Consider the following 14,679-nt stretch of genomic DNA (forward strand, 5'->3'; position numbering starts at 1 on the left):
TTTTTTACATTTAACTGTACTGTTCACATTCTGCAGTATAACCTAATGATTTTCCCTAACTAGATGTCTTATATTGATAATTTACAATACATTTATGATTTTCAGATACACTTTAGAAGTCCAGCAAGAAATATGGATCAGGTGATTTTAAAACACACAGAGATAGAATATACAAACAAACTAAGCCATAGAAATCAATTGTCATGTCTTATAGAAATCTCCATGGGAATTCTAAACGTGTGTCTATATATATATATATGTTCATTAATTCTATTATGTTATAGATATTTCATCTGCTTTAGACACATTTGTATAGATCGGGTGATTTTCAGGTAATATATTTTTATACAAAAAATGAAATATATTCAAATTACGATAATGCGTGCCTTTAAATAATGGAGCCTAGAAATGAGGAAAACAGGAAGGGAAAAAAAAAATCTAAATACATTCATGATCAAAACAGTTCAGAAATAACACATTTTAAATGAGCATAGGGCACTGGGGCTTGAATAGGCTTCATCAGCTCGTGTGAAAGGTCATTTGTGCAGATTTGTAATAGGCGCTGTCAAGTCACCCCTGTGACACAAGACAAACAAGCCGCTTAATTTAATGAGTTGCAATCAGTAATAATTCGGTTTATTATGGATTTCGTTTTTTTTTTAAATAAGTTTTTATCTCCACTTGTTTCACAAGAAGTCTGTGATCGGTTTTCCTGATACGTTATTTAAAAAAAAAAAAAAAATACAATTAAAGACACAGTGAGACAAAATTCATTAGAAGAAATGTATGCATTTCATATTGGAAGTGGGGTAGTATGTTCACATCTTCCTGTTTTATAGATAGATCTAATTATAAAGTCTCTTTTTGTAGATTCATAGGTGAAATTTTTTTATATTGTGAATTGTGGTATTATTCATACGGTTGAAGAGATTTGGTGCTGTGTATGTCTATGGCCAGTTACAATTTTATTAGAAGTACAGGCGGCTCTACTTAACAACACCCGACTTACAGATGACCCCTAGTTAAAGACGGACCCCTCTGCCCCCTCTGACCTCTGGTGAAGCTCTCTGGATGTTACTATAGTCCCAGACTGCACTGATCAGCTGTAAGGTGTCTGTAATGAAGCTCTATTGATAATCCTTGGTGCCATTACAGCAAAAAATTTTGAAGCCACAATCCGATCACGTGCGCCAAAAACCCGGGGCAATTCAGGGCAAAATCGTAAAATGTCGGGAAACCAGACAAAAATGAGATGTTCGGAGCCTTAGTAAATGTGCCCCAATCTGATTATAGTTCTATCATACTTATGGTCATAGAGAAGAGTTTTCTTCTGTTGAGATGCAAGTTTAAAAACATTCCAGGCTTTTTGAAATTCTACTGATTAATTTTAGCTAATTAATAAATGCTGAAGTCCACAATATAACATGCAAACTTGATGCATTTATTTAGACGGTGGACATTATTTATTATTTGTGGCCTTAGTATGGAAAAACACAGAAGAAAGATTTTAGCTCACCTCTAATAGGTCCATGTGCACAGAACACTAGACACCTCATCCGGTTCCTGGAGAATTCAGGATGAAAACAAATGCCCCAGTACTTCAAAAAGGGAAAAAAAGCTAAAAATTTACCTCCATGAGAAAGGTGGGTGACGCGTTTCAAACTGCATTATTGAGTCTTTTACACATTCCAGATCTGAGTGAGGACTCATTGGGGGTCATTTACTAAGGGGCCGATTCGCGTTTTCCCGACGTGTTACCCGAATATTTCCGATTTGCACCGATTTCCCCTGAATTGCCCCGGGATTTTGGCGCATCGGCGCTGGCATGCATGCGACGGAAATCGGGGGGTGTGGTCGAACGAATACCCGACGGATTTGGAAAAACCGCCGCATTTTTTAAAAAAAATTGGTCGCACGCGCCATACTTACATGCACCAGGAAGAGATCAGTGATCTCCGACGCAACTCGGCGCAGCAGCGACACCTGGTGGACATCGGGCGCAGGGCCTTCATGAATCGCCGGAAGACCCGAACGCTCGTCGGAGAAGTCGCCGCTGAAACGCCAATGGACCGGGTAAGTAAATGACCCCCCATTAATTCAGTTCACCTGCCTTTTCATGGATGTGATCTCACAATTTTTCACATGTATCTTATAAAGTGATTTTTTTAAAAACTTTATTCCATGCATGATTTACTGGAACACATTGGCATTTGTTTTCATCCTGTCCATACTAACATACATACATTGCCAAAAATTTTACATAGCAAAATACATATACCTCAAAAAAATGTAAAAATACATTGGGGGGGGGGGGGTTTATACGATTTATGATTTATTTGAAAAGCAATAGAAATTGAGATCATAACCTGAAATAATCAGAGATTTACCAATGACCTTCCATGAATGATAAATGTATGGTATTATATGCTTTAGTGTGTTGTTTGTACTTGTTTTATGCAGGCGAGATCCCGGATCTGTTTAGTGAAGAGGAGATGGACACTATTGTCTCTTCCGCCAGGATGGAGCTGCGTGGTCTTGGCCTCCCGGACTCAAGAGAGAATTGCTGGCACTTTTTTATTGACAGAATCCGGCGACAGCTAAAGGTGAGTATGAAATAATAAAAATGGAAATGAGAACAAAGAAAACAACCTTTCAAGAAGAGAGAAACAATAACCGATGTCCCAGTCTTCGCCACTTCTCTGTGATATCTTAATGGTAGATAGTTGTGTTTTTTTTTCTTTAATGCAATAAATAATTTTATTCTGTGTGGGCTATTTTTGGAATTCTATACAAAAAAAACAAACAAAAAGAAGCAATGTGGCTCAGGATTTATGAGTCTTGTCTCAGGGCGTTCTGCTGTTGCGTGATAAGGAGAAGGGCATTGTGTAGCATGTTCCCTACAAGAATATCTACCCTTCCCTCTGCTCCCGCACGCCCATCCAAACTATAAAATCAGTAACTGCTATTATTTATACAGACTCTTTCCAAGAGGATGGGCTCTGATCTGTTCCCCTTCAATAGTTTTCACATTGAAGAAGAATTAAAATGGTTTGGATGTCAGTTTTCATTACTAAGTGAAAAAAAGGATATATTAGAGAAATATATGTGGCTTATGTAGCAAAGATTTGTCAAGGTTCAGTTGAGGATATGAAGAAACGATGTACTGTTGATGGTGGCTCAGTGATAAGCGCTACAGCCTTGCAGCACTGGGGTCCTTGGTTCAAGTCCCATCCAGGACAACATCTGCAAAGAGTTTGTATTTACTTACTCTCTGTGTTTGCATGGGTTTCCTCCGGGTCCTCCGGTTTCCTTCCACACTCCAAAACATACTGGTATCGTCGCCCCCAGTGACATCATGGGGGGCATGATCTGGCCCAAGACTGCGGCGCCTGGGGGCATTTATATGGTTAACACCCACTTCTATTGCATTATGCAGCAAACACCCAGAGTGTATGTGGAAGGCTCAGCCAGTGTGCCCTCTTCATACACCATCTTCATGTGGTGTAGCAAGGGGTTAAAAAGTTTTCAAAACCATGTTATTAAGAAAATCAGATGACATGCATGAAGAGCACAATTGGGCACATGTATCTAATTCAGCGTTTGGCATTTTCTTCTTTATTTGTGTATTTTTAAAAAAAGTCACAAAAAAAAGTTGCAACCTTTTTGTAGACTTTTTAAAAAAAGTCACAGATTTACTAAAGTCCTTAACTCCTCAAATGCCACATGTATTAATAAGGAAAAACACTAAGATACATCTGATATTAAAACATGAACCTTTCGGTGATCATGAATTTACTTTTCCAAAACTTCTCTATATCACCGGCTTCTTTTTGGTAAATTCAACCTTTTAAATACAGTACTTTACAGTATTGGATAAAACAGAAATGGTTACATTGCTGCTTTATAGAAGTCTTAACTCTACTGGAACTTGTAGTTCTCCATCCCCATTAAACCAAAATTGCTTACCCCTATTTCAAAGCCTATAGCAGTTTATTATCTATAGTGCCCGGTTCTCTCCTTTTCACAGTCTGCAAAAAGACCTGAAAAATAGAATCAAGGCGCCATATTTTTGTGGCTTGGGCACCTATTAGCACTATGTTTTCCATTGATCAAGTTGTGGATTGAAGTTTGAACCATTCCCACTGTGCAGAGTTCACATGGAGCCATGAAAGTGTGTGAAATCTGGGGGAGGGGACGGAAGCATAATAGCCTCCCCAAGTCTTGCCTTCGGCGTTTTTATCTCGTGGATGCTTTTAAGTGCGGCTCACAGAGTCCACTGATCACATAGGGAAAAATGAATTATTGAGGTCTTTTCATAGCTTTTTAGAAGTAGGCGCATCCTCTGCTGGGCAGTCTGTGTGTAATATATTATTGCTGTCACATTGAGAAAGTGTTTATGAGTTTAAATAACTTCACAGATATGAGCAGAATACAAAGCGGAGCTGCTGCCATCACCCTAACAGCATTTACTCTGTCGCCCTCACAATGCTCGCAGTGTTGTATCACTTATTTCTTATAGCAAAGACCAAGCTAATGATCTAATTTTTAGGTTGGTTGTAAACTAGTCAACTTGTCTAAGATCACAAGGGACACACAACTAAAGTCAAATTACAGTCATGACATCAAACCTTTCCATCATTATCCTTTCCTTTGTTACGTTTTCACGTGATTTAGGAAATATCTGATCTACATTGTGAGGGTCTTACAGAAATGGGTCAAGTGCTGAACAATCTGTGATTTTACGTAATCAAAGGCTAGAATGGTTGTTTGTTCTCCAGATATTTTCTTTTCCCTGTTATGAGGAACGAGAAGTTGCAACTATAGTCAACCATTTTGGATTGATAGAGCTGAGTTTTTTTTCGAGCCTTACCTGGTGGAGGAACATCTCTTAAGAAATGGGAATAAAAACTTATCTTATGCTGTGAGTAATGAGTTGAGATGAAAGTTGGCCAGATCTTTCAAGACAACACTTTTGGTTTTGTGAATTGATCTAATCAGCCTACATGGAATTAGTAGCCCGTAGAACTAGTAGAACAGCTAGGTCCCATCAAGTTGGTTAAAGCAACCCTCCAGTTAATACTAAAATTTCACTATACATGACACACCATGCACCTAACTTCCAATGGCGCACCTCTGTACTAATCCTCCCCTTGGGATCCATGAACATTGGTGACTGACTATACAAAATGCCCCATGTGGCGGGACCCTAATTGACGCTCTTGAAGACACCACAACGCTGAATTGAATGGTACAGTAGGGAGCTAAGAGCTTCCGCCTCTAAAATTGGTGTACCCTGACTCAGTGCCCACTTGAATGTGTTCCCCCTCTCTGATCTGAACCCCTAGCTATGCACTAGCTGTTGAAACAAGGGCTAGCACACCAACAAAATGCCACGTAATCTTACCCACTGCACCCATTTTCTATTTGCATAGGTATAACGACTTGCATAGGTATATACTTGCAAGGAGGTTTGGTCCTGTGCTCCCGGTGACAAGTTTGGTGAGCCGGATCGACATCTTTTCGAACCCATTTTCTGCAACTTCACAGTTAAAAAAAAAATTAATTGCCTTTTTGAGATCAATTTTTAAAATGAACAGAAGCTTAAAAATAAATGTCCAAACTTTATGTTTATTACTTTTTCATGTATCCTAGGTGGTGTTGTGTTTCTCACCTGTGGGATTCACATTAAGAACCAGGGCAAGAAAATTCCCTGCATTGGTGAACAGCACCGCCATAGACTGGTTCCATTCCTGGCCTCCGGTTGCCCTGCAGTCTGTTAGCAGCAGCTTCATCCAGAAGTTGGATGGAATTGATGTAAGTATGTAATATGGGACACATTACTATTTTACTGATGGAACTAGTAGCTAAATGCAATAACTATGAAAAACTTTGATTTCAGTAAGGTATGGTTTTAAAAAATCGGAATGAAAAATTCATTTTTGGAGCTCTACAAAAAAAAGTGGAAAAAGTAATTGAAGAGTGCAGAATAGTCAGTGGATGCCAGAATTGCAAATAGAGAAAACTGTAACTAAATAGTTTTTTTAAAACTTCATACCAAAATGGCATTTACATAATGTACAACTCACCTCTTAAAATTAAGATTCAAATTTTCTGTTCCAAGATTGTCTGATCTTTGAAGGATTAATGGCTTTAAACAATGGAGCAGATTAGCTTTTGAAATTATGCCAACATTTTGGAGCAATTTGTGAAAAATGCACATACCTTTGACCACAAATCCGACCAAATGACAAATGGGTGTGGCTTAGCAGAAAAGGGGAAGGGGCCTATTAAGACAAGAGGTGTGGATGTTTATTCAATATTGTGTAAATTTTTTTTAAAAAAATTGGCAACTAATAGGTTGTACTAAATGAGACCACACTGTCCATAAACCCCCCCAAAATATATGAAACACCACGAGCCAATGTGATCAACCTGGTGCATTTTTAAAGCTGTCCACTCAAATAAATCTTGTTTTTATATTATAAGGATATAGAAAGGCAAACAAGGGAAGACTTGGATAGATATCATAGAGTAGTATTGCTGTAACCTGTGGTGGTAATTTGAAGGATTGGAAAGAGGCTTACCGGATCTGGTTGTGCTAGTTAAGGCACAACTCTATTGAGGGTGTGTTGGAGCTGGTGTCAATGCCTCCAGGTGCTGCCTACGGACATGGGTCGTCAAGGCACGGTTTCCACACCGGTCTGGAATCTAATTCGGTAGATCGAGAAGGGTATTTGTCAAGTATGGCGCACACAGGTCATTCACATAGACAGAAAATATTTTGTGAAAGGATTTTTATTCGGTATCTCTGGAACACAATGGGGGTCATTTACTAAGGGCCCGATTCGCGTTTTCCCGATGTGTTACCCGAATATTTCCGATTTGGAAAAACCGCCGCATTTAAAAAAAAAAATTGGTCGCACGGGCCATACTCACATGCACCACGATGAAGACGATGAACTCCGGGGCACCTCGGCGGACTTCGGCGCAGCAGCGACACCTGGTGGACATCGGGCGCAGGACCTTCATGAATCGCCGGAAGACCCGAACGCTTGTCGGAGAAGCCGCCGCTGGAACGCGAATGGACCGGGTAAGTAAATGTGCCCCAATGTGTTTTAGAGTCTAATATGACTCCTTTATTAAGTGGGTAGAGACTGCAGTGCGAGTGAGGGGTTAATTACCTTATAAGAAAACCCTTTTAAGCAAGCCTTAAAATGGGAGACCGTTTATCACATGAATATGGAGGATACCAATATCATTTCCTAAAAAATAAAATTTCCTAAAAAATACATTAATTGCGGATGTCTTTTTCTCAGTTTTTTTACTCTCTTTTTGAAGTTTCTGTTCATTTAACCGTCCTCACTTTAGAGTCGGTGTTTATTTGAATTGTAAACTGTTCAGTTTCCTTCAGAAGAACATCTGCTGAAATTAAATCAGAATTGTCGATACATTAAAAGCGCCTAAAAAAAAAAACTATGTTCAAAAATGTATAAAAAATATATTTGTATTGTATTATTAATTTATCGCCTCTTTGCTATTGACTGGCACATTTAGTTTCTTTTTTTTTTTTTACCATTTACTTTTAAATAATGGCATCAATTATGTCCTACTTTAGGAATAACTTCTGCCGCAGCTGAATGTGTTGTTTGTGTTGAGTTCATTCAGGCTTTTATATGGTTATTTAGGAGTCAAACCTGAACAGAAGCCTTCTGGGTATTCTTTCCAAGTTGCAGGCTGCCTGGGGCTTAACATACACCATGCTGATATAATATATACTTTTGATTCCTATTTTTTGTGAACCCCCCTACTGCCAAATATATTTACAATAATTGCAAACATTTCCTGAACATAAAGTGCACTTATTTCTTGCCTGAAGTTCTTCTACGTCTTCTTTCCTGGCTTTGCCTGCCAGATTTTATTAAACTTTTCAATATTTTTTTTATTTTTATTTAGAAATGTTTTGTTATGTCATGAGAACAAACTAATGCAGGCAGTTATGTGTGAGTGCTGTGCGTTGTACATGCCTACATAGGGTTTTATATGGCTGAATCACCTGGATCCCCTGTGGACCTATTGAACTGACCGTAGACCCTCTGAAGGGTTTTTATGGGGATCTAGATATATCAGGGGCAGCACGGTTGCTTAGTGGTTAGCATTACAGCCTTGCAGCGCTGGGGACCTGGGTTCAAGTCCCAGAGTCAACATCTGCAAAGAGTTTGTATGTTCTCTCCGTGTTTGCGTGGGTTTCCTCCGGGTCCTCCGGTTTCCTCCCACACTCCAAAACATACTGGTAGATTGAATAGATTGAGAGCCCCATGGGAACAGGGACTGATTTGGCAAGCTCTGCGCAGCTCTGTATAACCTGTGTGTGCTATATAAATATAGGAACTATATCTTATATCTAAAGTATCTCTGCTTGCTGTCATTCTATGGGAAGCTTCATTGTTTAGTTGCTGTGGATAAAAACCAATGTCATGTGATGTCACACAGGTGCACAGTTCATATAAGGGCTCATGCCCGAACTCTAACATAATGAGGAATGATGAGCACATGTTGTCTAACCACACCATGACCGTGACCTGACCACGCATGTCCCTATATGTTATGGCATCAGCCCTGTGCTCCTCTATGGAGAGGGAAGGGTTGTGCAGCGCTCATCCCTCCTCCTCTCCAGCGCTCTGAAGCGTGCTCCTGTGAATGCACCGTAACACGATCAGAGTAATCAGAGCTGTGTGTTATAATGAGTTGTGCACCTGTGTGACATCACATGACCATGGGTCGCTTTTTTTTCCACAGGAAATAAACAATGAAGTTTCCTGTTGAATCCAAACATCTCAAGCAGAGATTAAGGAATTGATACAGAAAGTATATTGGAAAATTGGATAACTTTGCTTTCTTTGCTCATACAATATCAATAATTTGCTGAACAACCCCTTTAGTTTAATCTCTTTACGACATCCACCGTACATGTACTGCGGGTGTGACCACATTAAAAATAGCGTTTTCGCAAATGCTAAAAGGCCTGTAATACAGAGTTTTACAATAAAGAGACTCAGGAACAGGGTCCATGATCAGAGATAACTCCAATCACAGACCATTAACTCCCCAGATAGCAACTGAGAAGTTGTGTATCTGTATCCTGGCAGCCAGGTGCCTTCTGAAGTCTAACAGACATATCATGTAGGGTTTATTACTAATAGTGTAATACTGCTATCGACCCCAATACAGTAATGCAATCTACAGTATAAACAATATAATGTAATATATATAATATATAATAATAACATACATATAATAATATATAATAATAATAATAATATAATATAATTATATAATATAATAATGTAGGACGGGGTACGAAGAAAAGAGTAAAAAATAATCATATAAAAAATTTTTTAAAATTACAAAATTTCACAAAATACCATGTAAAAAAAATTGACAAAAAGTAATCAATATGTACATTCCTTAAATGGGAAACGTAAGTTGAAACTGTTATCTATAAAATGCTGTATTGGGGCCTATAAGACAGAGATATTCGTCTCAACAAGCAATCCTTTGCATAACTGAGGTTTTTTTTATTTCTTACATTGAGAGTTAGAAACTTATTTTTTTAACTCCCATTTTTTTGGGAGAGGGGGCTACTTGATATTCCATGTAAAATTGTTACTGCAAAAGTGTAATAAAAATATATTAATAAAAACATAATGTAAGGAAGTAATGTAATATTAATGTAAGCTATTATGGATAGTATTTACCTTTTTTATACTTACTACATACAACCCCAATATTAATTTTTTTTACCTACTATATACATCCCCAATATTCATTTTTTAACCTACTACATACATCCCCAATATTCAGGTAAAGTTTTTTAATATTTTTTAATATTATTTTATTATTATTTATGACTTTCCTTAAAGCTTTTTTTTTCTTTGAGTGATCAACTACCTGGAGCCAAATACATCACATTATTTTCGTAGATTCTGCTTTTAGCTTTTTAACACTGGCGGAGCCAAGTTGTGCATAACCCATTAATGTCACAGTGATCAGTTACCAATGGATATAAATAATTCATGACAAAGGGAATTAGTCTAATTAGCAGGCTGGTAGAGTCCTTTGATAAGACCTAGCTGTAATTCCGTGAAGGGCAGGAAGTGTTGTCATCATTCAGCCCTGAAAAGATTAGCATCTATTATGAATGAGGAAAGACACCCTAGTGAAGCCATGTGTGTCTCGGAGACAAACTTAATATGTTCCAGAGTGGGGCATCGTTTGTCTCTCCCACACATCATGGTTCCTACTGGGCTATTGTATGTAGCAACAAGCAAAGATGGTTGTTGCAATCATTCTTTAGCTGTCCATCACTGTGACAACTGTGAAAATACATTAGCTATGCAAAGCAGGGGAGCAACCTTGAATGATTACTACAGAACACGGGCAACATACAAGGAATCCCTCATTTTGAACACCAGCACCAAGCAGTCATGCTGCATGCCGGCTAATGCTGGAAGATGCTGCAAAAGGATGAGATGTTAAAGGGTTAAAAAGTAGGGGTTCAAAAAAAAAAATCGAGCAGTCACTGTCTCCAGAAATAGTGTCACTATCATGGCTGATCTGTAGCACCATGGACCATTCCTAAAAAAAACCCCCAAAAGAATATAAATATTGTTGTTGTTTTTTTTAGAAAGAAACAATTACAACCTCCTATAAGTGTCAAAAACAAAATAGATAATTTAATGTAGTAATAAAATTATAATTTGACATATATACAGGGAGTCCACAGGTTATGTACAAGATAGGTTCTTTGGGTTTGTTCTTAAGTTGAATTTGTATGTAAGTTGGAACTGTATATTTTATAATTGTAGCTCCAGATGAAATTTTTTTTGTCCCAGTGACGATTGGATTTTTAATATTGTTTGCTGTCATGGGAACAAGGATTATTCATTACCATTACAGACACCTTTAAGCTGATCATTGCAGCCTGGGACTAAAGTTAAGCATCACAAGGTTCGTTTTTAAGTCGGTTTTCCTTAAAGGGATTTTCTGAGACTAACAAAAAAAAATGAGGTGACTGGCGCTGTATCAGGCCACGGAGAGAGTGTGGCGCGGGACATCGGGAGCGCCGGACGAGGTAGGTAATAGTTATTTTTTTTATGCAGCCCACCCCCGGCCTCATTTTATTTTAGTTAGTTTTAGACAACAAAGTTGAGTACCGGCTGTATATACAAACAATTCAAATAAAGCAGAATACCATATAATTATAGATATGACCTGATCAGTTAAGGTGGACTCCTAAGCAAATATTAAGGCTTGGATAACTTTAAAGGTGTTGAGACTGAATTCCTTCTCTTTTTATTTTATAAAAAAGATATTATAAAATAATAGGGATTTATATAAGTTACTAGAGGTGAATAAATCTATTTGTTGACTTGTAGATTCATTACAAATCTGTTATTTTTCCAGCACCAAATCAAACTCCTAAGAATTAATTCTTAATTAATTAAATTAATTAATCTAATTAATTTAATTCAACTAATTTCAATAGTGGCTAGTTACTGCTGTCATTCATTCCTGGGTTAGGGAATGGGAACATGAAAAGGAAGATTTTAAAAAATCCTAAAAATAATAAACAAAACGACATAGGAGCTTTTCACAAAAATTTGTGTTTTAGAGGACAAGTGGGTTGTATATTAATTTCAAGGATAAGTGGAGCAACGTTGGTTTCGGACAGAATAGATTTGCACCTGAATTCAATCTAATAATAAATTCGTCCGGGCCTTAGTGAACCGAATCTCGGATGATTCAATCATCTCTAAAAGTTGCCTGTTCAAACTGCTGTATTTGGACCATATGCCATTTTTTCCTGGCTGTATACGGTGCAAGGAGAAGGACATACAGCACCATACTGTAGTTAGAAAGAAGAGATATTGCAGTGCATAATCAGTGTATAGGAGACATCATAGCAGCTAGTCTCCATGCACCAGCTCTGACACACCTGTGAATAACAGATGAAACCTGGGGAGGGAAAAACAAAAATTATACTATCATATAATAATACTATCATATAATGGCTCATGTACCCAAAGAGCAGCTTTTAGGGGTTTTCCCATGAACAAAAGTTAGGCCCTATCCACAGGATAGGACCTAACTTGCTGATCAGTCGGGGTCTCAGTGCTGAGACCCCCACAGATGGCGAAAACAATCTTGAAACGATCTGACCCCTCGTCGGACCCCTCGTCGCTCTATCGTACTAATTGAGCAGACGGCCGCGCATGACTGTTCTGCTCCATTAATCTCTATGGATCTGATGGAGGTCGGTGAGTGTAGCACTCAGCAATTTCGATCAGTTCCTGTGCGGCCGTCTGCTCCATTACTCTGATGAGCGACAAGGGGTCGAACTTTTGTTCGTGGGAAAACCCCTTTAAGTTTGGGTCTGAGATTCTGGTATGAGTTAGGCTCTATTGAGCTTAAACACATAGGTTTTTTGTCCACACCTTTCCTGCAATGATATGATAAATTGTTAATGGATTTACGAATATAGTAACTTTAGATTATGCTTTGGATGTGCCACAGCATTTTTTTTTCTTTTTTGTAGAGTTAAAGAGATTTTCCCATGAAAGAAAGTTCTTAAATTTTAATCCCTAGTTATGTTTTTACAATAAAGGTAATTTTTGACCCGTAACTTTGCAATTTTATTCAGTTTTATTGCTCAGTGATGGTCAGTGTGGTCAGGGACTCTCTAAGACACTTCATGATTCCTTTGTGGTAAGAGATGCTGTGTGCTGACTATGTGCTTAGATTATCAGGGTACAGGGTTCATCTACACAGTCATTTAGCTTCTGAGCAGTCTATTAGTAGATGAGACAGTTCAGAGCCAGGAAATGGATATAATACAGAATAACACACTCAGCTCTGCCACCTCACCTAATAAATAAAACAGCGTCAGCACTGCTATGTCACCCCCTTCCCTTGGATCCAGAGCTTATGTTTTTTGTAGATCAGCTGCTACTGTGTCCTCTCCATGCTGCTAGAAACACAGCTGAACCAGGCCGTTCCCCTACACAGTACAGTCATAAAACATATGTCATTCGCCAATTGAAACTGTAATTGTACCTATGTTTTGACTGTTTAAACATATAAACGTTTAAACAAGTAACAGTGTGGTATAGTTATGGTATAACAAGATATAGCCACAGTCCAGGAGTCAGTACACTTTACATATGTCCTGGTGGCATTGTGTATAGGCAGCAATGGGAAATTTATTCAACAGGAAATACATTTCAGTCAAAATGTGACAAGATGAAATTGCAAATTATCCTGCTAGTGCATAACAGCATTCACATGTCTATCAAGCACTGCCATCCTGTATAGCATTTTTCATCAGATATGAATAGTGTTTTTTTTCATGTTTCACATCTATTGCTATTTCAGGCTCAAGTGAAAAATTCCATCAGCCAGTTTATAACATTTGCACATACAAGTGTGAATGAAGTCAGTGTAAAATACCAGCAGAATGAGAAGCATTATAACTATACGACGCCTAAGAGTTTCCTGGAACTGATCAAACTATACTGGAATCTTCTGGGAAAGAAGAGAGATGAGCTTGTTCAGAAAATGGAAAGACTCGAAAATGGATTGCAGAAGCTGCAGACAACTGCTTTTCAGGTCAGGCTCAGTCTGATAACCTAAAAAGTATATCCATCTTGTCTTTTTAGGCCAAAAGTTTTTCCCCTATCAAGTGTAATTCTTCCTTCTAATATCAACGTTTAAAATTATGCTAATGAGCCAGAAGGGATCTGGGGGGTGCGAGTTACCAGACCCCCTTCATGCTGTAGCTTCATAGGCTGTTAGAAAGTACAGGAGCAGTTCCCCCTCCCACTGTGTGAGATTATATCAGGCAGAGTGAGGGGGAAGTGCTGAGGGAGCAGGGAGGAGACAGTGTAACAGCCTGTGAAACAGGCACTGGGAGGGCGGTAATGTTGTTCAGAGCACTTGGGCTCATTTGCATAATTGTAAAAGTTGATTTTAGAAGGAAGGAGGCCATGGATCACAAATATAAGTAGATTACCACAGTCACGACGCCTGGATCTATGAGTAAGTGTCCCTGGTTTATCATGATGGATTTTTACGGTAGATTTTCTTTAAAGAGTACTTGTCACCCATAAAAAGGGCACTAGAAGCTGCTTACTAAAGCTCCTAGCGCTACCTCAGATTTAGCAGTGTTACACTGCTAGCTTTATCAGAACCCTCCGATAAAGCTAGCAGACACTGCCGCACTGTGCTTCTTCCCCTGGACCGCCCACTTCATAGGCCAGCGGTCTTTACCAGAGGGTTTCGATAAAGCTAGCAGTGTAACACTGCTACATCAGGGCTAGCACTAGGAGCTGCTTACTTTAGTGCCTTTTTTATGGGTGACAAGTCCTCTTTAAGCCTTTGACGCTCCGCGCCTTAGCTGTACAGCGCAGAAGTGTGGGGGTGAATGAAGAGGGCTCACGGGCTGAGCCCCCTTCATACACAGGTGGATGCTGCAATATGCAACAAACCCCCACCGCTTATAACCGCGGTCAGGGCTTGCACTGATCGTGGCTTTTAACGCTTCCGATGCCGCTTGCAAAGCTGCCGGCAGCATTTAAAAGACAGTGGCGAGTGGGCGCCACCTTGGATCCAATCAATGCTCCC

General features: G+C 38.9%; 1 protein-coding gene across 3 annotated transcripts in view; it reads left to right on the forward strand.

Annotated features, from left to right (window-relative positions):
- Positions 1 to 14,679, forward strand: part of LOC140075597 (dynein axonemal heavy chain 11-like) — a 222,770-nt gene that overhangs the window by 105,360 nt on the left and 102,731 nt on the right. For 2 of the 3 annotated variants that reach the window (XM_072121698.1, XM_072121699.1), the window contains 3 exons: positions 2,461 to 2,603; positions 5,653 to 5,814; positions 13,432 to 13,665. In XM_072121698.1, coding sequence (XP_071977799.1) covers positions 2,461 to 2,603; positions 5,653 to 5,814; positions 13,432 to 13,665 — 539 coding nt within the window. Of the gene's footprint in view, positions 1 to 115; positions 142 to 2,460; positions 2,604 to 5,652; positions 5,815 to 13,431; positions 13,666 to 14,679 lie in introns of those variants that run through there. The other variant, XM_072121700.1, reaches the window with a different exon arrangement.

This window comes from Engystomops pustulosus, chromosome 8 (genome assembly GCF_040894005.1).
Source record: "Engystomops pustulosus chromosome 8, aEngPut4.maternal, whole genome shotgun sequence".
NCBI classification, from domain to species: Eukaryota; Metazoa; Chordata; class Amphibia; order Anura; family Leptodactylidae; genus Engystomops; species Engystomops pustulosus.